This window comes from Fringilla coelebs (assembly GCF_963513975.1).
Source record: "Fringilla coelebs genome assembly, chromosome: 6".
Lineage (NCBI taxonomy): Eukaryota > Metazoa > Chordata > Aves > Passeriformes > Fringillidae > Fringilla > Fringilla coelebs.
In genome coordinates, this window is record NC_140034.1 from 23732959 (window position 1) to 23757497 (window position 24539).

A 24539-nucleotide genomic window follows, 5' to 3' on the forward strand; every position below is an offset into this window, starting at 1 on the left:
ACACTTTTCTGAAGTTTAGGATCACGTTAATCTCTCACCAAGGATGTACGAAAGCTTCAGCTGTGGGGGACCTTAACTCTATGGCTTAAAATCCAAGTGCTCAGACACTGCTGCAGTTGGTAGGTACAGATGTCTAGCATGAGGCTGGAGACCTGCAATTCTGCCTACTGCAGCACGTGTAGCTCTATTTTAAACTGCATCCTAACAGAAATTCCGAGATACACTTGTAAATCTGAGATTCTGTTTTATTCACTATAAAATGTAATCCTGTCAATCAGTACTGCACTGCATATGATCCTGTTTTCAATATGTCAGTGTCTGTTTCATGTAATTACTTAATTTTTAGATTACTAGAAAGCTTGAGGAAAACAGCCTTGAAAAGCACAGTGCAAAGCAGAGGCTTCTAAGATATGGAAAACCAGTGGAAAACAGACCGGATTTGCCATCTACTGTATGTTTCTGTTAAAATGATCAGCAATACAGTAAAGAGTTATTAGCACCTTATTTCTAATTTTTTTAGGCTTCACTGTTAGCTCACTGGAGTAAGTAAAAAGCAAAAGAGCAATGCCAGAAAAAGCAATGCCCATAAAACAAAAAAGAAGCAATGATAATTATTAAGATGAAACTACAGAAGCACATCTGTACTGGAAGTTCTCTATCAAACTCCACATGACATGGCAGAATATGCAAATAACTCTTTTGAGTTTACCTTTAGTTCAATCCATAGAAATAAGGACCAAAAAGTGATAACCTAGTTGAAAGTAGGTTCCCACAAAGTCATTGCTAATTTATAGGATACTGAAACTCATACAGTTATTCTCACTACAGAAATTCCAAATCCAAAAAATATTATCATGCAAAGGACTTTTTAGCCATCTATCTAGGAAGATGGACACTAGTTTTCAACATTTCCATACCAGCAGCATTTATGTGCTTCCTCTAGGACTCTGTGCACATTTTTTGTGCTACTTCTATTGCTTTTGAACATTTAGATTTGGGGAAATTGCTTCTTTGCTGCACATTCCTCCGTCTTTTTTTTTTGTTATAGGCAGTTTGGGCCTTTTTCTTTTAATGCTTTCTACTGGATGTGATCTGATTCACATCACAGAGCATCTATATAGAATCTTTACACCTCAGTACCCTCATTTAAAATATTCTGGGCTATGTTTTTCACTCAGTCCATCTCTCAACCTTCATTTCTAGTAGTTGTTGCAGTTTTTTGATCCCCACCATACTTGGTGGGTGCTGAGTTTTCTCAGTCTCTCTCACAGATTTTCTGGTCATGTGCTGTAAGGCCATTTCCAGTGATTCTACTTTATACTGCAGCTGTCTGGTCTGTGCTACAGATGCTGAGGAAGCTTAGAAAAGGAGAAAAAATGACAGATACAGAAAGAAAATTGTCCCTCTGGAAAAAGGTCCAAGTAAGATCCTTTATACTAGATAGGCTGAATGCAAGCACGGGCACATGAACAAGAAAATTGTCTCCTACCAACGGACCTCATCAATGTCTGGGGATCAGCTTTGTATCTTCTTGTTCAATAAATAGGATGTTAAAATAATTGAATTTTCGTTTCCATTTTGAGTTTATTTTCTATATGTAAAAGGCGTTTGCTTGGTACTTGGATTTAGAGAAGTAGGAATAAAGGTAAAGTGAAAGAATCTGTGATAGAGCAAATGGGAGCCACAACATAGGGCTTCTTTTTCATTGTGTTCTGAGTAGAGTTTGGCTCTGTTTTCTCTAAAGCCTCCTCCAAGGAGCAAATCCAGCACATTCCCTCCCAGCTTTCTCCTTTTTCCAGCTGAACAAGCGCTTCAGCGTCTCCTTGGCCATGGCGGGCTGAAGGCCCCGACCACGGCCGCGCCGCTCCGCCGGGCTCGCTCCGGTGTTCAGCGGTCCCTCGCGAAGGAGCGGGGCGGGAGCCCCGGCCGCCGGACTCCGGCGGGAGGGAGCGGGCGGCGGGCGGCGGCCCGACCCGCCTGGCGCCTGCCCGCCCGCGGGGGGCGCTACCGCCCCGCACCACGGCCCCGGCGGGACGGGCGCTGCCTGCGGGGAGCTCGCGCCGTCCCGCCCGCGCCCGGCGGCGGCGGCGGCGGCGGCGGAGGCCCGGCCGTCGGGAGCTGCGCCGCGGTGGCTGCGCGCCGGGAGCGGCGTGCGGGGCCCGGCGGGAGGGAGGCCCGTTCCCGCGGAGGCCGGGCGGCGCGCGCCCGCCACGCGCAACTCCCGCGACGGGCGGCGCGTCACGTGGGCGAGCGGTGACGCGGCGCGCGGAGCCGGCGGGATGCGGCGCCGCGAGCGGCCGGTGAGCGCGCGCAGCCGGCGGGGGCGGGGGGAGGGGCGCGGCAGCGTCCGCGCGCTGCCATGGACACCGCGCGCCCGCCGTCTCCCCCCTCCCCCCCATCCCCCCCGTGCCAACGGCGCCGGGATCGGGAGCGCGCGCGGGGCGGCCGCCGTCCCGCTGCTCCTGGGCTGGGTGAACGCCCCCGAGCCGCGCTCGGTCCCGGCGTCCCGGGAGGGCGCTCCGCTGGGTGCGAGGCCGGGCAGGCAGCAGCGGGAGACGCGCTCAAGCCGCGCCGGCGTCCCCGTTATCCCCAGGGGCGGGCGGGAGGACGCCCCGTCCCGGTCGAGTGATAGCGCCGGCCGGCCGGTGAGGAGGGGACGGGCGTTCCTGCGGGCGCTCCTGCCGAGCGCCACCGCCGCCGGCTCCGGGAAGAGCTGCGGGTCCCGGGCCGCGCTCCACAGGGGGGTCCGCGGGGGCTTTTGCCCGGGGAGAGGGGAGGCAGGTAGGGAAGGCAGGTAGGGAAGGTTTCCGGGCGTGCTCACGGCCAGGGTGTAGGGCGCAGCTGTGGGAAACGGAGCGAGGCAGGACGCGCTGGCGCCGGGATGCGCGGCAGGGACGGAGCCAACAGCCCCGGGGCGGCGGCGGCGAGCGGGGCCCTGGGGCGCCGTGTCCCGGGCAGTCCCGGGGAGCGGCTGCGGGAGCCAGCGCCGGGGCGCTCCCAGCCTGGCGTGCGGGCAGAGCCCGGAGCGCCCCGAGGCTGCCGGCAGCCAAGGTCTGTTTTCCAGGAATAGCGGCTGTGCCAGGAAAAGGAAAAGTGCCGTTAGAGCCCCGCAGGTGCGCGTTCGCCGCGCGGGAGGGCTGCCCGCAGCGCGGGGTAGCGGATTCCTGGAAAAGCTGCCTTGGACTAATTAAAGAGGAAAATTGAAAACCCACTTGGCCAGAAATGTGAATAAATAAATAATGTGTGTTTGGAGCCTCAGTACGGGGGAAGAAAGATTAAAACTTCCGATTACGCATGTTTGTGAGTTGGTTCTACTTTTTCTCCCTGGAGTTTAAAGCTCTAGAGCCAGAATTTTACCGAAAATTTATGTGTATATGTGCCATTATTTTTATGGAAGTACTGGGAAATTCTGCCTTTGAATTCAGTTATTCCTTCTGTTGGGTCTTCTAAACAGTGTACTTTAAGAAGCTTAAGTTTTTGTCAAAACAATCCAAGAAAGCTATTTTTCTTTCAATAGATAAAAGTAACTCCAGAAAGAAATGTAGTTACTTTTTTTTTTTTTCCTGGGGAGAAAAAGGTTAAAAAGTATTTATTTCGTCATGAGTGTTAAGTGTTAAAGCTCTCATCTGGGAAATAGATTTTGTGACCCTAAGAGCTGCTCATCTGGAAAACAGATTTTGTTACTGTTTTAGCACAGAAGAGTTTTCATTCTGAATGATTTCTGGTGTGCTTCAGCCTGGAAGAATATTAATTGAATTCTGTAATTTTGTTTCCTAAAATAGTTATTTTTGTAAAATATTTGCCTGTATTTATATAATTAATATTTATAATTTTTTTTTTTTTGTGTGCCTCCAAATATTTCCCAATATTATGTTAGGAAACAGAAGTGAAATTGTTGTGTATCTCTGGTACGCTGCTTCTCCCTCCCCTCAGATCACATTCATTTTTACAGGGAGATGCTTCTGTTGTGGGGTTTGTGTTTTGTGTGTTATTTTGTCAGAAGTAGTCGAGTATAGAACATTTCTTGTCTTGAAAATTACCAGTGTTTCTGTGTATGGTGAGCTCTAAGTAAGGTTATGTTTTGCTGTCTTAAGGTTGGTTATTATTATGGTATAGTTTTTACTTCTGTTGTTTAAGGAGACTTTGGTTGGGTTTTTTTTTCTTCTTGTTCATGCTTTCAGTCTTGGAACATCCCAGTATTTCTGGATCATACAGTTTGCATAGCTCCCAAATTTTTTATATTGGAAGTACTTCAGTTTTTTCATTTAGCACGTAAAATCTGCTGTGTGCAGATGACATTTACACGTGTTTCTCTGCTTTGGGAAATGAGTGTTTTGTCCTGTTTTGCTGGCTCAGGCCTCAGGGATGTGGAGGTCAACTGTAGTTTTTGTGTAAATGTTTTACTAACTTGAACTCAAGTTAACTTTCAACTTCTTGAAATTCATCCTGTGTAGTTATATAAGCATGTTTCACTGCTTGTATTGAGTAATGATAAACTCAAATTTGAATAAAACAACTCGATTGGTATTTGATGTGCCTTCATGACCTTCTAATCTGCCTGATACATAGTGCACTCCTGTTAGCTGGCAGCAGAGGTGGCGAAGTGCAGGCAGAGTGTCTCTTGCCATGGTGCTCTGAAGGTGGTTTTTGTTAGGAGCCCCTGGAGTGGAACAGCTGTTGCTTCCATCCTGCTTCAGGTGTGTGCCAAACGTGCTCGTGGTCAATGCTGATTATTACTGCTCCTTTTGAAGGACAGTAACTGAGCCTGTTGATGGGGAACTCTAGGCTTTACCTGGCTGAACTGCTTGATTGCATTAATGAGCTTGTGCTCACATAGCAATTACCCTGTTTTCACCTTTCTGTTTATTCTTAATTTTCTCTACCTTCTTGAGTTCTGATACCAGCTAGGACTTCTAAGTTGTTTGAGAGGAACTGTTTTGAAAATATTTTTCCTTCTCAATAACTTAAGTCTTGTCTATTTCTACCCTGTTTTTTTTCTTCCACACTTTCCATTCTGTCTTTCCACATTCTTTTTCCATTTCTGTTATGCTCTGCTGACTTCTCTCTCTTGCTCTGATTTCTTACTCTCATCTGTTGTCATTCTTGTGGACATTGTTTTGCTGGTGTTCTTGATTGAATGGACTTCACCAGTCATTGAAGGGGCTCAGTGTGCGTTTTTCATTCTTAATGAGGGAGAGGAAAAATAAAATGTCATGGTGATTGGTTGTAAGTTTGTTGCTTTGTTGGGGTTTTATTTGTCCTTGGAAGTATAAGAGAAACAAGAAAAGTCAGGGGAAATGTAGAAAACAGAAAGTATGATGTGGTGCAGGATATCTGAGAAGAGATAGAGAAGAGAAGCTTTGTGGGGGAATTTCATGTGAGACTGAGTTTCTCATAGGTCTGATAAGGAGAGTATGAGTTAATGATGGCAGTTGCTCAGATATTTTCGGATCATCAGAGATTCTGAGGCTTACATAACTGTCACATGTGCTGTTTGTAATAGGACTCTGGAGTTTGTTCTTAAGACAGGTGCTTGGGTTGCATTTGTGACAGTTCATTAAACAAAATCCTTACATTGCATGAGAACAAGAACACCTCTGAACCTGCTGGAAGGTGGCTCTTACTAAGGCACTTTATGTTCTCTTAAAACAGCACAGCTGCTTGGACTTTCAGTGGCCCTCCTTGCTGTGATGAAGCAAACCTGGGTAATGCCAGCTGCATCTTAGTACAAATCCTTAGCTGCAAAACTGCCAAACTGCTTGGCACTTCTCATCAAGCCTCTCTAGGAGAGCACTTTGTTACAGAACTACCTATTTACTCCTTTCCACATAAAATCTGTATACTTTAGAAATTACTGCAGTTGGAGTTGATTTGTCACAGACACTGGCCAGGGCTGTTGTCTGCTAGTGGAATTGTGCTGAGTTCTTTTCAGAATGTGCTTCTAAGGCAGAGAGGATCAGGAGTCTCTGCCTGCATTTCTGCATTTATTTGAAACAAGAGGAAAAAAAATAAAGGTCACAGCAGACAGGTGGGGTTACCCATCTGCAGTGGGCTGTGCACTTTGTGACTCTAGACGTAGCTGAATGCTGGAGTGAGTTAGAGAGATGCCTGAGGAATGTGATGGTTTTTTGCTGGGAATGGGTAAAAGTTAATCTCCCTTAGCTGTAACTGGGGACAAAGGTGAAGAATGGAAATAATAAAAGCCTTACAAGGGCTGAATCTGGGATAAAAGGTAGTGGAGTATAAGTGAGCTTTTTGGGTGTGGGAGAAAGGTGTGAGGAAATAAAGGCTATAGTAAACATACAGAGAAAGGAAGGGAGGGGGCTTAGGAATGAATAAATGTAGGATAGAGACAGCAAGTGAAGATGTCAAGAGAATGAAGATGGTGGGGCTGAGCAGGTTGCTAAAAGACAGCCAAATGGAAGAGCAAGCAGTGGGCAGGGGCCTTGGGCACAGCTGAGGAACAGCCATATGAAGTAGGCTCTGCGGTGCTGTGGGTGGATGCCTGTGTTCCCAATGTCTGGGAAGTGATAAGGAGCTGTTTGCACCTTCTGCACGCACAGTGCTCTGTGTGTAGGCGATACTGCATATGGTGGGACATCTGGCCACATGCTCTTTTCTGCTCTTAAAGATGCCTGGATATTGTCCTCCTTTATACCTGGGCACCCCATGTTTTCTGTGCCCATGTCTTTTATTAGCACATCTCAGGAAAAACACGTGCAAAGGGATAGGTGTTAAGGGAGGATGTAGTTGTATCATGATATCCAATGCTGTGTAACAGTGTGGGACGCTGTTGTTAGAAGCTCTGTAAGCAACCTGAGTGTTTGGGGCAACCGCTTTAGGTTTGTGAGAGTGTGTGGGTTTTGCTATGATATTTTTGTTGTTGCTGTTTATAATTCTAAAAGTAAAAACCAAACAAAAAGGAAAGAAAAGAAAAATATGAAAAAATACAGAGAGGCAGAGCTCAGGTGCACTTCAGTTCAGCCCCTCTGGTGCAGCTCAGGCTTTTCTCAGAGATGGGGATACTGCTGGAAGGATATGCCTTCATTCTCTCTGTGTGCTAATCTCTCCCAGCAGCTGTTCTTAGCCTGAGATGAAATTCTCTTTGTTTGTGACTCTGAATAATACTTGTGTTCTGCCACAGCATCTCAAGTGTGTAAATGTTAAAGTGATTCTGCCCAGAGTTCCCCTCTGGCAATGCTGCTTTTCAGATAATATTTGGGCTTTTGGGAGGAGGTACTGGATACTCTGAATATTGAAAATCTGCAAGACAAATAAGAGAAAGAAATTGTCTAAAAGTCAAAACTAGAAATGCTGGAAAGCAAACTACTCCATCTCTTCTGCACTTGGGAAATGGAGAGACCTTTGCTCTGAAAGAGCAAATTAGTTAGATGTAATTGTAGCACTAAGTGCAATAAACTCTTTGTGGATGAGGTATTGGAAAGCACCTAAAGGGAGAATGTACGTGTACAAGAATGGTTTATTTATTATCTTTTTTAACAGAGTTTTAAAGGAGAGAGCTCTTGGTAATTTCCATTCCTTCTTTCTTTTTTTTTTTCTTTTTTTTTTTTTAACTCTTCAGGACCTTCTGCAGCCCTGTGATTGCTGATACGTGCTTGACAGCCTCAAGGGGTCCTGGCAAGATGGCATCTTCCAGACTTCCCATCCTTGTAGCATTGGCATTTTCCTCTTTGCCCTTTGTTCTTTCACATTCAAACAGGGAAATGTGGTTTCAGGAGTTCTTTCCACCTAATGTGTGCCCTATAAATGCCAAAGCAAACACTTTTTATGGCATCATGTTTGACGCAGGAAGCACTGGAACCCGTATTCATATTTACACCTTTGTGCAGAAGAGCCCAGGTAAGACCCCCATGTATGCTGACTTAGGTTACAACTTCTCAAAACAGTTTTGTTTTTTGCCAGCTCAGCATTTGGGAGCAGCTGAAGATTTCTACAGTTTGTCCTTCAAATGTTCCTCCTGCAGGTGTTTGTTGTCCATTTGTCATGGTGTTTTGCCATGTAAATACCTTTTTGAGTCTCAGAGATACAATTCTGGGTATACTGGAGAATTCTAAATTTTCAAACATTTTCATCTATGCAGCTGCTTAAAAGGAATATCTCTTTGAGATGAAAAGATACTTATGTTGGTTTTGTCAGGTTGCACGTTACCATACATTTTGTCAAGAGATACTTGAATTCTGCATACGTTTATGTCACATTTTGTAGCAAAATAAAGTCAGTAAATTAGAGAGTTATTAAGTACTGAAGGTCTGGGCCATTTCCAGGAGAAGTGTGCTGAGATGCACCACACTCCAGTGTATCTGGTGCTCACATGGTGCAGAGGTGCCCGATTTTGGCTGCACGTGTGACAGGATTCAGGAGGATGAAGTAGCTCGGGTACAGTGAGCCAGCAGGTCTGCAAAGGTTGAGGGCTGGTTGCTGGGACATGGTACTTGTGTGTCTGTGCATGACTTCATCCGTGGTTTGGAAGGACTGGTCCAAGGTCCAGTTGTGTTTGACTCAGCCTGGATTGCAGTGTGCAATACTCAGGGATAGTGTCTACACCCAGACTGCTCTGGGAGCTGTGGGCAAACTTGTTTGGCTTCTCAGCCAAGTACTTGAGCACAGTCAGCTCTGTTCTGTCTGAGTTGGATGAATGACCTAAGGATAATTGGGAATTGATGGTGTGTGTTTTAATATGCACTAGTATTTCACAATTCACTTAAGGACAGAAAGGGAAAGAAATTTTATTAAGAATAGGTGACAGTTGTGCTGCCTTGTTGTAACTTACTGTAGTTCACAAATGCTAAATGAACATACTTTTAATTATAACAACATGTTATTAATAAATTGTTTGTGAACTTGGAGGGTACAAGGGCAAGTTTCTCTAAATATGTTCCTGAAGTAAAGGAACAAGGCTTTTTTCAGGAGGGAAATAATCTTGTTTGCAAGGAGAATCGAGGATAGTCACTTCACAGGAGTTGAGGGCAACCTTTTGGAAATTACAGAATAAGATTTGAGTTGTTGACTGTATCATGTAATGTTTTATTTGTGCAGAAAACCTTCCAGAGGTGGAAGGGGAAATCTTTGAGTCTGTGAAGCCAGGTCTGTCTGCATATGCTGATCAGCCTGAAAAGGTAGGACTGGCCTTCATTCCCTGGGAGTTGGTCGTGCTTCTGTTATATCATTATATTCTACCAAGTTCAAGTATTACTGATTGCAATTGCAAAAAGTCAAGAAGAAATGTGAAAGCTCTGCTGCTGTCTCTCTAAACCCGTTCCTCTACTTTTGTAAGTTAAGTTCAACGTGGTGAAATAGGACCTGGTGTTTTACATATTTCATCAGTGGAGCAGTGGATTAATTAATTGCTTAAATGTTTATATAACTAGACTATATGCCTTTGGGAATTTCAAAGGCAAAGTGATTTTTGTCTCTAGCAGCATCCATATTCAGTGTTTATTTTCTCTACAGCTACCCCAAATATGAGTAAATGCATACTCTGTCTCATTTAGAAATAATTTTCTCAGTTCTGAAGTAAGCTGCCATTTTCCAGACCCCCTGTGCTGACAGGAAGCTCTTTCATAAACTAAAGGAGGTGCCAGAGAAATGGTAGATTAGATCCATTATTTTGTGTGCTTTAGCAGCCTTGGAGTTGGGGTCTAGCATTGTGGAGTTTCAGGTTTCTCATTTTGCTCAGTTGGATTCCATGCTACAGGAATTTGAGTGTGACGCTTTATGGAAGAGTGCATGGATTTGGGATTTTTAAAAAACTTTTATAAGATCACCTATGATTTGAGTAAAACTTGTTTGTTAGATAGGAGAGGAGAACTCAGCCCAAAAGAAATTTCTAGGCATTTCACAGGAGAATGTTTATTGCTAATGCCAAACTGTGATTGTTAGAGCAGTGGAAATAATTGAGAGCCAGCAGTGACGTCTGTACCTTGTGTGGTAACCATTGCACAGCTGGCATTTTAATTACAATATTTGCTATGGACACACTTGGAATTCTTATGTTGCATTTAGTGAAATCTACAGATGTTTCCCCTTGCTTTGGTAGCCTCAGTCAGTAATTGCACCATTTAGTTTCATCAGACTGCAAGATGTTTAGGTTTGTCAGGTAATCAATTCCCTCACCTCCCTCCATCCTTTTAAAAAAATACCTTCCACAAACAATTATATAAATCTTCCCTAAAATATATTTGTGAATACACCTTTCCTTCCAGTGCAGACATTCTGTTTAATGTTCTAATGAGATGTCTGGCATGGTTTTTGTGCTTATCTTAGGTGTGGGTATCTTCTGCTAGTGAATACTGTTCTCACAAGTTTTGAGGGAAACTGAGAGGCCTAGTCTCTGATGGCCTGTAGGAGGAAACCATATCAAAAGCATATTTTTCCTTTTAGGGTGCTGCAACTGTCAAAACATTGCTGGACATGGCTGTAGATGCTGTGCCACCCCATCTCTGGAAAAAGACCCCAGTAGTGCTAAAAGCCACGGCCGGACTTCGCTTGCTGTCAGAGGAGAAAGCTCAGGCTCTGCTTTCAGAGGTAGCACTAAGTTTTTTGGATGCATGGTATTGTTCTCCCTGTTTCATCTTTTCATTTTTTTATTCAGTTCTCTGTTCTATTTAGCATAAGAGAATTTCATCTCTGAAAAGAGACTAATCCCACGGTAGTGTAAAACTCACAGAGTGTCTTGTCTGGTCCTGGAATCCTGTGTCTTGCTGTGGTGGAAGGCACAGAGAGAGACCTACAATAGTTCTTTTCTTTCTTCCTTAGCCCCTATTCCACACACTTTTCTTAGTTTCTCCTGCTAAATCAAAACTTTGTCACCCTCAGAGCAGAACAAGTCTCTGAAGACCAGGAAATCTAATCACTTTCTTTCCTCAGGTGAAAGAAGTCTTTGAGGAATCACCATTCCTGGTTCCAGAGGACAGTGTTGGCATCATGGATGGATCTCATGAAGGTATGTTTTTAGGAGGGGTAAAAAGCAAAAGCAAAGAGATATGGGAAAAAGAGGGGTATCTTAGGAACATGAGAGGGAAAGAAAAATGGTCCCTAAACTAAACAGAAAAAAATAAATGGTTTCTGGTCCTGTTTGAAACAATGCAATGCTGCCTTTTTGAGGTGCCGTTCATTACTTGGTCACCTGTTGCAAATGCTAAAAATGCAGATACACAGAGAGATTTCACAGGTTTCATATCAAAACTTTGTCTCAACAATAAGCATTGCCTGATGCAGGCTGACCAGCTGAAACCTGCTCCAGGGAACTGGTGGTGTCCACCTCTGAAAGGCTACATGACAATATATAGCAAGCTGGGAAGTTTATGGAAAATGCCTTGTAAATTCTGCAATATTAGCATTAAAAATAACCTATTATGATCAGCTCATCAATTTGCAATCTAAAATTGGGAGGATTGTGAATATTAGAGGAGAATGAAGGATAATTGGCAAGTATTAAAAATAGATAACTAAATAATAAAATAGTAAGTTAAAAATATTCTGTTGGGAAAAATTCTGCTAGTAAAGTAGCAAGCAAGTGCTGTAAAATACAAGAAAAGGTGAAATATATTGTAGGTTTGGAGTGAGCAATGATTTTGCAGTGCAGAAAACAGTGTAACATTCTGACTACATATCCAGACATACTACCTTGGAGAGCAGGCAAGTAATAATCATCTGTATGGGTGCCTGATGAAAAGAGCCATTCTATCATGTAATGTTCAGTTCAGAACTCTTCCTTATGGCAGATAAATTGCCACTTTGAAGGTGTTAAAGGAAAGCAAGAGTTATCACAGTTCTTAAACAACTAATAAATGGAGGAAGATAAAAGAACAAAATCTTTCCACATGGGCCAAGAGAAAAGGGGAAGTATCATAAAGTCTTCAAGTATTTGAGAAGTGCATCGTTTGTCACTATGGATTAATGGGTGAATTCTACAGTAGGGAGAACTGTTTTATTGACAGGGGGCAGGACCAGTGAGGCATAATAGACATGGGGTAGCCTGCCAAGTTTATTTAAAATCCCTGCCTCTTCTACTGTCACATGTTTGCCTGTGTTTGGGTGAGAATCATGTAAGCGTCAAGCAAGCCACTGGAGTCAAAGGAGCTGTTTGTGTTTTACTGGTTGCTGCTCTGTCTGTAGTGTAATTATAGAAACTTTAAGATTAAAACACAGAGTGGTGTGAATGCAGTTTTCAGATTATTGAAATGCTGGACTGCAAAAACAGGCCCAAGAGAACTTGTGCATTGTGTCAGCTCATTACTTCTTTGTGTGTTGTTTGGATAGTAGATATGATTTATGTATGCTGCAGTTGCATGGATGTTACAAAGTCCTACCTATTTCAGCTCATGAGACTTGTATGAATCAATAATGCATGATGTAATTTAATTATGAGTTTTAATTAATCTTTGAAGTCTGGGGTGGTTGGGTTAAGCTAGTAATGACTTCCAGGTAAATAAATAACCTGTGGAGGGCTGGTAACAGTGGGCAGGAGATTGTGGGAGTATTTAATGGTGACTGTTTTTGGTTTTTTTCTTTTTTTCACTCATTGCAGGAATTTTAGCCTGGATCACTGTGAACTTTTTGACAGGTAATAAATTCTGTATAACTACTCTAAACTTGAACTTGAGTACCTTCTGTGGAGGTGATCACCCTAAGTTCCTCTGCCTTGACCATGCTTTTCCTGCCTGCTCTCTCACCGGTGCCAAAGCAATGGATGCCTTGGGCAGACTGTGTTCTAGAGTAGTAAGAAGGAGACATCTTAATGCTGAAGGTGCCAGAATTAACTCAGATCTTGGAGGCACTGGCAGGCTGGTTTCCCTAGCATGCTTTGGGGAGGGGTGCTGCTAATGTGGGGGAAAAAAGCCTTGCAGTGTTCTTCACCCCAGCCTGAGCTGTGCAGCTGCAGTGGTGTTGCAGGGCATGGTGCTTTAGCACTACTGGCTCTAAGAGCTGCTGGGAGTGCAATCTAGTGAAAAGAAAATCAGTACTCTAGTAGATAGATGAGCAAGAAAAAAAGCTGCTCTGGATGAAGAGAATTATAATAGCTGGTTTAGCTCTTACTGCCCTTCCTTCCCCTACTGCTTTTGCGCAGCTATATGGTGGTTACAAAATTTGTGTACTCTCCCTGACAGTCTTCTGCTGGAGATACTTTGTCTCTTACTTTCTGCTTTTGCTTGATACCTGGAGATTTATCTGCTTTTGTCTCTTTGGAGGAGAGATTGGAATCCAAGGAAGAAAGTCTGTGTCTCATTCCATAATACCTTCTGTTTGCCTGCTGTTGTCTCTGAGGTTTTTCCTTTGAAGGGCAGCTCAGCCCTCCTTGTATTGCTGTGATCACCTGGTGGCTGCCTGAACACCCACACAGTGTCTACATTTGAGCATTTGTGCACTTGGGGCTGTTCTGAGCACGGTGTTGTTTGCAGGGCAGCTGTCTGGCCAGAACCAGCAAACTGTTGGGATTCTGGACTTGGGAGGAGCCTCAACCCAAATCACATTCCTGCCACGGTTTGAGGTGAGGAGTGGTTAAAAGTGCGTGGGTTGGGACTGCAAGGCTGGTGGAGAGACCTGAGCACTGCTGCACTCTGTGGTACCACTTTGGCAGCAGTGGCACAAGCAGAACATCCATGGTTTGCAGAATTTCTGTATTTCTGTTCCCTTTGAGATCAGCAGCTGGCTGATAGGCACTTGCAAACAAAGGAGCCTGAATCATGAGGAAATAAAAAGAAAGCAAATGAGTAAAACCAAAAAGAAACAGCTTTTGTTTTCTAGACTCAGGCTGGGAAAGCCTCATAATTGTTGATATTGCTGTATATTCAACAAATGTGGAACATTTCTAGGTAGTATTCTTGAATATTAGAAGAAATGTAAGGGCTGGTCTATCTTTTTTTTTTTCCCATTTGAGTCTGATAACAGAGCTTCACTAAGTTTTGGAGGGGAGGAGTGTTGTATAGGGTAAATTTCTTTAATAGCAGCACAGTCAGTTCTCTGTTTTCTTATCAGTTTCTTCTCATTCCTTTTGAGCATTCTGCTCTCTGTCCTTCAGACACTTCTGCTGGATTTTTTAGTAGTTCTATAGCTGTTTAGAAACAGTTTGAACTGGGACCCAAGTCTGCAATTTGCATGAGAAAATTACCTATTCTGTACCTTCATGTTGTGATGTGTTTATGTCACTCTTTCTGAAGGAGTCATTTCTTTAACTTTTTTTTATAGAACTTGAGATTATCAAAGGATGTTTGGTGGCTACAAAACACTTTCACATCAGGATATTCTAATTCTGCAAATGTGTGTTATGTTGAAACATGACATGCAACCTTATCCAGTTCAGCAAAGCCTCAAGTCTACTGTGGGCTTGTCCTCTGTTTTGTGTTGATAACACCTGCTAAAGTGGGCACTGGACCAACAGGAAAGGGTGTTGCATGTCAGGGTTTTGGAGAATAAATAGAACCGTGAAATAGGCTGAACTGCAGCTCAGGACTCAAATGTCCCCTCCCAGCCTTGCAGGAAAAGGCCTGGAGTGTTTGCTGCTGGCTAGGACTCATGGTGTGAATTTGTAGGGCAGTGTGGAGTCAAGGTTCACGCTTGTACACTATGTCTGCTTCTCACCTGTGTTGTCAAGTTCAAATAAATAAGTTCAGTATGTTTTTGGGAGTTTTTCCCATCTGACAGAATTAGTGGGGATACCTCCCTATGATTTGCAGTGGAGATTTTTCCTTCCTGCAATCTGAGACAGTCACACACTTGCTCCTGTATTCGTTTTGAACAAAATACTGTAAGAGATTAATTAACTAAATATGAATTAAAAGCAAATAGAGAACATATAATGACAACTGCAGGGAGCTGATTTTAATTTCATGGCATTATTGCTAAAGCCAAAAGCAACTAAAAACCAATCATAGTAATTATGAAATTGTCTGTCTGGTGTCTGCCTCATTTTTGTGAAAGTAGGGCATAAAAAAAGACAATTGTTTTCTCCAAACTATTTTTTTTTTGGAGGATCTCTCCTTTAAACAGCTTTTGTGATGTAAGGTTTAGAAACAGAACTCAAAATATGGCAGTCTGTGTGCATGAGGCCCAGGATGTGACAGTGACAAGTCTCAACAAATTTTGATTTGTATTTGCTCAGGATAAGCTCAAGCTGAATACTGTCAAATTCCTTTCAGCTTTGAGCAGGCTTCTGTCTAGGACTCTGGAAAAAATATCCCAGATCTGGATCTCCTTGCTTGCATGGTAACTGCAGGACTGTGCAGCTTCAGTTCTCTCAGAGATTTTGCTGCTTGGCCCAGAGTAACCGTGGATGATAAAGTGAATGAAAGTGCACAGAGCCAAGGAGTGGGAGGATGAGGCCATGAGGAGAGGAGAGACAGAAACAGACTGAGAGCTTAGGGAGTGGACACAAAGAATCAGTAAATGATTGCTGAAGCAGTTCAGCCTCAGAAGAGTCTGAGTTAGTCTGTCAGGAAGCTAGGGCAGGTACCAGTGGGATGGAGGTGGGCACAGAGAGCAAACTGAGAGGACAAAAGTAGAGGTGGTGAGACAAGAGGCTGTTTTAGGTGAAGCAGCCCTAAGACTGGGAGTGAGTGGTCAGTGTTTCCTTGAGCACCAGCAAGATTTGACACAGTGAAAATGGGGCCTATACCTTGTATTTTTCATTCTTCTGAGTACCTCAGTTTAGGTGCCTAGTGTGACTTCAGAAAGTTCATAGCACTTGTAGTGCAGCTGATTTCTGGTAATGGGGATGGAGACTCTCTACATGTCGAGTGACATGTAAGTACTCTGGAAAAATTCAGGTTACCTGAATTAGAAAGTGCTTTCATTCTGATCTGTTGTGCTTCCCTGTTATACCTTGAAGTAGCACAAAGATGCATATAAATAAAATCAGTGTTAAAAGCTGCAGATATTACAGCAGTGGCAGCATTGGAAAGCTGTACTTTGTTTTCAAAGCAGATCAGATGAGTGTGCAGTAAACTGTATGGGTATTATATTACTATGATATTATATTAAAGTTGGTTATTCTTTATTGCATAATATAAGCAAAAACATTTTTTTTCTTTTACTTAACTTCTAGGAAACTCTGAAGGAAACCCCCGAGGATTTTGTTACCTCATTTGAAATGTTTAATAGCACGTACAAGCTCTATACCCACAGGTGAGGAGCAAAAGACTGCTATTTTCACTGGGGAAATCAGCCCCTGAGCTAACAGCCACATCATCCTGGTTCCAGCAGCAGAGACCATGACTTTTTTACTACTTATCTGCATGGAACAGTAGAAGTGGAACATGACATTAGCTGGCTGGAAACATTCCAGGATCATGGTCAATGTCACTGCAAGGGAATATTAGGCAGTCTGTCAAAGGAAGGGACAGCATTGTGAACCCATATTTAAGGAAAAGAATTCTTATTACTGGATTCAAGCCAAATATTCTGAAACAAGCAGAAAGGTAGATATTGTGCCAGTAGTCAGAACTAAAAACAATCAGACATTTGGAAAGAGGATTTCCTGAGACTTAATGGAGTGAACATTACCATCTCAGCCTGCTAGAGAATCTGCTTACTTGACAGCAGAGCTGGTCTAATAGTCATCCTCTCCTACTCTGTACATTTGCTGATGTAACTAATTGCTGTAGTCATTGATACAGTCCATTAGATCACCTAAAATAATTGGGATTCAAAAATCATCTCCTAAAAATTGAGAGAGAGCTGGAGGTTAGTTTAACTCTGAATATCCTGGAAACATTTAAAATGACATGACAAAAGTGGTAAGGGGCCATGGGAATGGGCACTTGATATGGGAATGAAAGAGTCAACAGGATTTTAATCTAGCTTTGTTGCTGCAATGTGTGATGACATTCTCATAAGCATTGTTCATATTCTAGCTTATAATGAATGTAGCCGTTACCTGTGGAGTCAAAACAGGTGAATTTCACACAAAGCCACAGTTCCTATTTTGTGGGAGGCTCTGCTCTCTTGCCTAAGAGCACATAGTTGTGTGTGTGCTACATAAGAGTGGCTGCCCTATTCCTATGCACTCAGCACATGTCCTTCTTCCTCCCTCGTTTTTAAGGTGGTGGTTTTTTGCTTTTCATGATCATCTTGTATAAATGCCACATCATCTCTAACCACTTCCTGCAGTTTTAGATTCACCCATTTTACAGCTCTTTGTATTTCTTGCACTTGTGTCACTCGTTTGGCCCTCGGGGTTGTTCTGGCAAAGGGAGCTGTGTTTTAGAGAGGAAGCCTTTTGGGAATCAGAGGAAGGAAATTTGGTTTGTGTGTTCCAGGACTTAGGAAGAGGGCTAGGGGTAAAGCATAAAAGATGTGCAGGAATCAAGACTATAACGTCTGTCCTTTGTTGTTCACAGCTATTTGGGGTTTGGACTAAAAGCTGCAAGACTGGCAACGCTTGGAGCTTTGAACATGGAAGGTATGTTCATATACTAAAACATTTAAGATTTATTAAGAGATGTTTAGACTTAGCCTTGTGTCAGCAGCCCACTTCCTATGTGTGCTCATTTCTGTATCCTGTGCTTTTCTATGTTTCTGATGGTATCTATTTGTCTGAAAACAGCTACCACTTGTTAAGGGGTTGTCTTGTGAGACAGCTGCTTTTCCCTGTTTTTGAGATCAGCCAGCAGTGACATTCAAGTGCAAATTCCAGAAATGCACCTGTGGGAGCATACAAACAGCATGGCCAGCCACACACACATCTGTGGATGTTTTACAAGCATCCACAGAAGCATAAGCAGCATGAACACATCTTTTTCCTTAGGGTTGCTGCTTATGCCAAACCCACTTTTTAGGCCCCTCTGGTGTCTGCCTGGCCTGTGCTGTTCCCCAGACCTGTTGTATGCACTGCCCTAGTCTAGATGGAAGCCCCGGAGCACATCACGTGCTCTCACTCAGTAACCTGAGTGCATACTCACATTCCTGAGTCTTTCCAGTCTCTCACCCAGACCTTGGGCCTTTTGTCTAGTCTCTGGCCAGGACCTGGGATCTTTCCACCTCTGGATTCTTACTTGGCAGCTAGATGGACTTGATAATTCCTGGAGTGTACTCAAATCAAAAATACTTGGGAGTAGGGATTAAGAAGAAGTTGGGACAGACTGCAATGATTGGTCACAAGGCTCAGACAGAAAAGCACAAGGACCAGCTGCCTGCTTACTTGTGACTGTCTTGTTTTATAGTCCCCTCTGGTTTGCCATACTTGCACTTCTCTGATCCCTTAATTCCCCCTTTTCCCAGCCTTTGAACCTTTCCCGAAGCATCCCATAGCAAATTTTGCTGTCCCAGAGTCTGCCTCAAGCATACTGTTAGAAGTTTGCTTTTTCTGTGAGACCTGTGTGTGCAGCAATAATCATGTTTTCTTCTTATCAGTTACAGTATTTCTGGTTGAACCCCTCAAAGGTACATTCAGTGGATCCTGCAGTGGCCATTGATCTCTGTCTTAGGAGGTTTTGTCTCCATTGCTCAGTTGCTTTGTGTTGGTTATCTGCTGTCATTAGGGTTTGTGCATCTGTGTGTTTATCACCTCTCATTTCCTGTCTTTGGTGGTGAATAGCCACTATCCAGATACCCTTGTACCATTTATCTCATTAAGAAATTACAAGCCTGGTTGCTCTGCTGTTTGCAGGACAAAACAGACACAACTTTTCCAGACTTGAGTCTGGTCCTTAATTTGTAATCAGTTAGTGCCACATCCACAATTCAGATTTTTGTACTTCACTTAAAGACTGTATTGAAGATCTTTCTGCCTTTTCTGGTTCTGCATATTGATTTATACCTGTGTTAAATTCTGTGCTTCCCAACTCTCCTCTCTGCTCTCTTTCCAGTTGTGGATGGACAAATGTTCCGCAGTTCTTGTTTGCCAAAGCAGTTGGAGGCAGAGTGGCACTTTGGGGGAGTGAAGTATCAGTATGGCGGCAACAAAGAAGGTAAATTAAGGAGACTTGGTTTTTTTACAATAAGTCTTATCTCCAGAATCTGAGTTTTTCCTTGTCAAATATTTCCTCAGTTAACTGATGATTGGTATATGAAGGATATCTGTCCAGTTCCAAAGGTTGACTTCTGAGAAATCCAGATTAAAATCTGAAGCTGTAAGAGTAGCTGACCTGTACCCTGTCCTCTGCCTGTGATCCCTTATTACAAATCATACCTTTATAGGAGATGTTTAGAATTAACTGTGCAAATAAGAGAGGTATTTTTGAGGCTTTGAGCAAAGTGCAAAAATTCTGTTTGTGCTAGGGTACAAGCATTTTGGCCTACCTGTTAATCTCACTTGTGGAACTGTTTAAGTCTCTAATAATAATAAGTCTCTAGTGCTGCGTAGAGAGGGTGAGTCTACTGCCATCATGGACTTGAACAGACTGGGGACATGAGAGCTGAATTGCAGATTTGGTGTGTGTGGAGCCAGTTGGTAAAATTACAATGTGCTGGGGAGAGAAAGCAGGGTTTTATCTAACAAGTGGCAGCAAATGTAGAAGATTCTGCTGGCCACAGAACATATCAATGGGCGTTTTGCCTGACATGGAAGTAGTTTGTGTGGCCCTTCTTTCAGACACAGCAGTGATCTGCTCAAACCAGTTCTACTTGATGAGGGGCTTTTAGAGTCCTTGCCTGTGTGTAGATGCCATGTTGGATTACAGAAGGGATAGCTAAACTCTTGTTCTTATGCTTTAATCTCTGCTTCTTTAATTTTTCATCCTGTTGCCACTATTTCTTCCATCTCTTGCATATGCTCTTTGGCTCACCCAGTCTGTTTTTCCTGACAGGAGAAACAGGATTCAAGCCTTGCTACTTGGAAGTACTCAAGGTTGTCAAAGGGAAACTTCACCAACCAGAGGAGATTCGTGGAAGTTCCTTCTATGCTTTCTCCTATTACTATGATCGAGCAGCTGACACCAACCTAATCGGTAAATTTGGGATAACCTACTACATGTGAGCGTGTCTTCCAGAAGGTAGCCAGAGGAACCCTGGTGGCTGGAGCCATGGGGAGCAGAGGAAGGGAATGTTATTGAGAAAGAGGAAATACACAAAATGCCTCGAGGGAATGACATTTATCTGTCACTGCAGTTTGGTGTTCAGCACATGAAATATGCTCAGGGCTCCAGGTACACCTGCAGCTCTGTGTTCTGTTCCAAGCAGGTCTAATTTCTAGTGCAGGATCCCCGAGTTGCATTCTAGGGTCAGCTTGGATAAAGAATTCAGATGCTGTCAGGTCTATGATGATGTTTTCTCACATCTTTTTCAGATTATGAACATGGAGGTGTTTTGGAAGTAAGAGATTTTGAAAGAAAAGCCAAAGAAGGTAATTGTCATGAGCTGGGAAACTGGTTTGGACAAAAAATAACAAAAATATGAATGTGTAGGCAGTACATAATGTGACTTGGAAGAAAAGCAAATTTATTTAAGCTTTATTTAACTTACACCTGTCATGTTACTTTTATTAGTCAAAGACTCTAACTAATGCAGAAGACAATACTGATAGAGCAGGGAGGGGCTGGTGGCTTTACAGGTCTGTTCAGAAGGAGATAGTTCATAGTCACCACAAAAGAAAGTGAATTTGCTGCATCAAGAGCATCTGTCAAACTGCAACTCTCTGAGTTTGAGAGCACTGAATTCTGTAAGTCTGTCACCTTAAATCTTATTTAATATCTAACAAAATGAAGGGAGAGGGTTTTTAAGTCTGACAGCTTCTTCCACATTCCTTTACCTCCCCCTGTCTTTTTTCCTGAATGCTTGTTATAGTTTTGTACCTCCAGTGGATAAAGAGCTCCCACCTTGCCTGGCTGCTGATGGCTAAAAGCAAGTTACCTCTGTACTGTGATCATTCTCAAGACAATAAGACCATATTTTTCAGCAGAAGATGCTTAATTACATAGTTCAGGACTGACTTTTTTTCCTAAAATAAGGCCTAAATTTTAATTATTTTTCAGTTAAACTTAATCTCCCTGGAAACTTGGATGATTTTGAATAGGAGGATTAGGCTCTAAAGTTTGAGTGTGGGATGGTTGTTATTTTTTCCCTAGATAGTGAGAGAGCTTATTTCCAAAGATGTAGCTAAGATCTTACCTAACATTATCAAACCACTTACTTAGCTGTAGACCATCAGATCATCAATTCTGTGATCCTGAACTAATTCTTCTCTATCTCATCTCAATAGTAGAAGGATGCTGCTCATCTTTTCTTAGAAGGAAGTGAACTCTGCTCTTGCTGGTGGTAGAACAGGGCAGCAACAGTAGATCTAGAAAATGATGCTTAGTGTAAATACATTTCCCAGTCACTGTCACCCTGACTACAGAATCTTGACTAAGCTGCAGCAAAGGAGTGGTTGGTTGGGCAATAGCCTCTTCCATTTCCTTGGACAAGTGTGGTTGGAAAACATAAAATAAACTGCCATCCTAGAAGGTGAAATCCATAACTGGATCCATCCATGGAGGAGAGATGATGAAAACAAGTGATGCTGTGTTCTTGAGAAAATAAGTCATCTAACACCCTGCTAGTTATCAGTGGAGCAGAGGTTCTTCAAAAGAGCTGTGTGGATTATGTTGCTGTAATAAAAGATGTAGTTATGATGGAGTTAAGAGAAAGTGGATGTACTATATGGTTTATTCTCCAGCATTGTAGAATAGCTCTGTAGCATGTACCATGTGTCATGCATAACCACTAATAGAAGAGAGTGGCTTGTTTTAGTAAGCTTTGGCTTGAGTTCAGTTCAAATGTACAATGTGGATAAAAGTTCTTATTTTGCTGAGATATTTTTTTTTTCTTTTTTCCTTCTTTAGTGTGTGATAACATGGAGAGGTACAACTCAGCCAGTCCTTTCCTCTGCATGGATCTCACTTACATCACTGCTTTATTAAAGGAAGGTTTTGGATTTAGGGACAACACAGTCTTAAAGGTGAGAAAAACCAGTTAAATCCCTATTGATTAACATGCATTAGTTCATTTTTCTGACTAATTATCTACTGAATCTTTCAAGATTTGTAACATGTAGTTGCTGTCATTTGTGCAACTTAGGAATCTAGAGAACTGTGAGGAATAACTTGTTTTTCTTCCTTTATAGTTGACAAAGAAAGTAAACAACATAGAGACAAGCTGGACTTTGGGTGCTACCTTTTACCTGCTGCAGTCTCTGGGGATGACTTACTGACTTGTGATACTGCTGTGGACTTCAGCATTTCTGAAAATGCTGAGAAAGTAAATAGCAATCTCCAGGTATGGTGTTCAGCTGGACTGGTCACAGAGCAGAACATGGACCAAAAATATACGACAGCTCCTTACCCTGGATTGGCATTGTGCCTAATGAGAGTATGATTTATAACTGTGATTGCCATAAATGATCCAGAATCTGCCTTAAGAAAGTCAAAACGTCTAAACTCCAGCAGAGAATAAGCAAGGGGCTCAAAACCAGCTTTCACCAGCAAGTTTGTTAGAAACACAGAGTTCCTGGATGTGGTGGCAGACTACAGACACATGATTTCCCCCACCCCCTTCTATTTTAAACATAGAAAACTTAAATTTGCTTGTGAGATGTTAAATACAGAAATGAGAAGTAGCATCAACAGTGATGCAGAGAAAAGTGAACAACTCTGGATGCTGCCAACCTCAGTGTTCCAAAAATCCAGCTGCTAGCCTAGCAAATACATGGCAAGAATATTCCAGTCTTTCAAGAAGGGCCTGCTGTAAGTAACTTGGGGCATGATTTTGGGAAAGGTGTTGGCTAAAACATAGTAATTTACCAAGCATTTTTTTCTAGGCAGTAGGCATTTCATAAGTAGAATGTGTGCCTGTGTTTCAGTTTTGCTGCCCTTTCCAAGTCTGTGCAGCTACACCATACATCTGACTATCAGACTTGATAAATTTATTCATTTATCATGTAGTCATAACACATAGTTGTGCTGGCACAACGAGGTAGCAGTGCCAGCTATTGAAACTCAACTGCCAGAAGAAGAGCTTGTCACATTCCACCCACAAGGAGATTGCAGTCAGATGAAACTGCTGATCTGACAGCTCACTTTGCTGTGAGAGCCAGTTCTGTTTCTCTGCTCTCAGCAAGGCACACCCACAGCCTTCCTCCCTCTGCTGCTGGTGCTCCTCAGGTTCTTGTATGAACTGATTCAGGACACCTGACCTGAGGTGGTGCTTATCCAAGAGTCAAGTCTGGTGCTCTCCCAAGGACAGCAGGCAAGACCTGCTGGGCCAGCGAGATGTCTGAGCACCACTGTCCCTTTTGCTGGAGTGAGCTCTAAGTTGTGGTCTCCCTATTGAAACCCATCCATTGCCCTAAGTAAAAACAGATGTAGAGACTTCTTCTACTCCATTAAATAATTGGCAGCTTGCCACTGTCTTCACCTCTTCAAGGAATGTGTAAGGTACAGGTGAATTTACCCCATCACAACAAAGAGGTATTACTCGTGTGACTAAGGGAAACTTCTAGCCACTGATGTCTTGTGATGGACATTTCCCTGTTGGGCAGTTGCAGTTACCCAACTGTCCCAGTTGCAGTTGCTCTAAAACACCTTTCTGTCAAACCAAAGACTGCCCTCAGGCTGCCTTCTCTGCAAACTGGATTTGAAAATCATTGGTAATTCCCAGCAAGGGGAGGAAGTTGTGCACTCATGTCTTCAATGGTCTTGCCAGAGGGTTTGGGGACTTAGAAAATTGCCTTACTGTGAACATTAGTCCTTTTCCTCTAGTTAGCAGTGCAAGTTTGCCTGTGGCTGATTAAGCTACCACTTCTCATATCTCAGGTTTTACAGCACAAGGGTGCAAGGCATGCTTTTGATTAAACAAGTTCAATCAGCAACAAGTCAAGGGTTGCGGATGGAGCCATCCATACTTATCTCCTCACTGACACTTTGCCATAAATTTAGGCTGCTTTTTTGAAACAGAACATGCTCATCCTACATGTGTACTCCTTACCAGAATCTGTTTGAGATCCACACTGAGAAATTCCTGTGTCACACCAAAGTTCTGTTCCTTCCTCTCTGGAAGTTTCATGAAGAAAGTAATTGCGGCCTCTTCTCAACCGTAAACATTTCTTATTCCTCTTCCTACTGTTGGCAAAACTTGGTATATGGTCTGGTCTGCAGAACAAGGTGACTGCAAATGCATTCATTTTGTCTTCAGTGAACATTTCTGTATTCTCAGAAAACACAAAGTAGGGTGCCCAGTGCTATGATAAGCTCTTACTGGATCTTGGGGCAAAGAGCTGGCAGCAGTGAGGCTGTGTTTTGAAGGTGGGATGCTCTACCTAACGGAGAAGCAGTAGTGTTATCTGCCCCTTCAAACACACTAGTCCTGAGGAGGGCTCGAGGGCTGTGTTTTGTCTGAAGCAAGGAGGGGCTAGAAGAAGGGTACCATGCAGAGGAAGTTGTTTTTTCTGCATTCTTTTCCTTAGACTCTGGTACTACAAATGCTAGGGGGTAGCATCTGCTTCCCAGTACCAAAGTTGCATTTAATGTGAATGCTCAGGGCCTTCATTTGTCAGTGGCACAATTCATTAACTGAAGCAGAACTTCTGCTCTCTGTTACTGGCATGATCC

General features: G+C 43.0%; 1 protein-coding gene across 3 annotated transcripts; it reads left to right on the forward strand.

The window, feature by feature from the left end:
- The first annotated feature begins 2233 nt into the window (after window positions 1–2233).
- ENTPD5 (ectonucleoside triphosphate diphosphohydrolase 5 (inactive)) lies at window positions 2234–22196 on the forward strand. 3 transcript variants are annotated; one of them, XM_084208428.1, is made up of 14 exons: window positions 2234–2300; window positions 7583–7860; window positions 9058–9137; window positions 10402–10545; window positions 10888–10963; window positions 12551–12586; window positions 13422–13510; window positions 16064–16143; window positions 17358–17419; window positions 18825–18926; window positions 19764–19904; window positions 20243–20299; window positions 21777–21892; window positions 22058–22196. In XM_084208428.1, the coding sequence occupies exons 2-14, from the start codon at window positions 7644–7646 to the stop codon at window positions 22142–22144; spliced, it is 1287 nt and encodes a 428-aa protein (XP_084064554.1). In that variant the 5' UTR covers window positions 2234–2300; window positions 7583–7643; the 3' UTR covers window positions 22145–22196. The 3 variants fall into 3 exon arrangements, with proteins under 3 accessions (XP_084064554.1, XP_084064553.1, XP_084064555.1); XM_084208427.1 differs by lacking the exon at window positions 2234–2300 and adding an exon at window positions 2397–2645; XM_084208429.1 differs by lacking the exon at window positions 2234–2300 and adding an exon at window positions 2659–2781.
- The last annotated feature ends 2343 nt before the right edge of the window (window positions 22197–24539 follow it).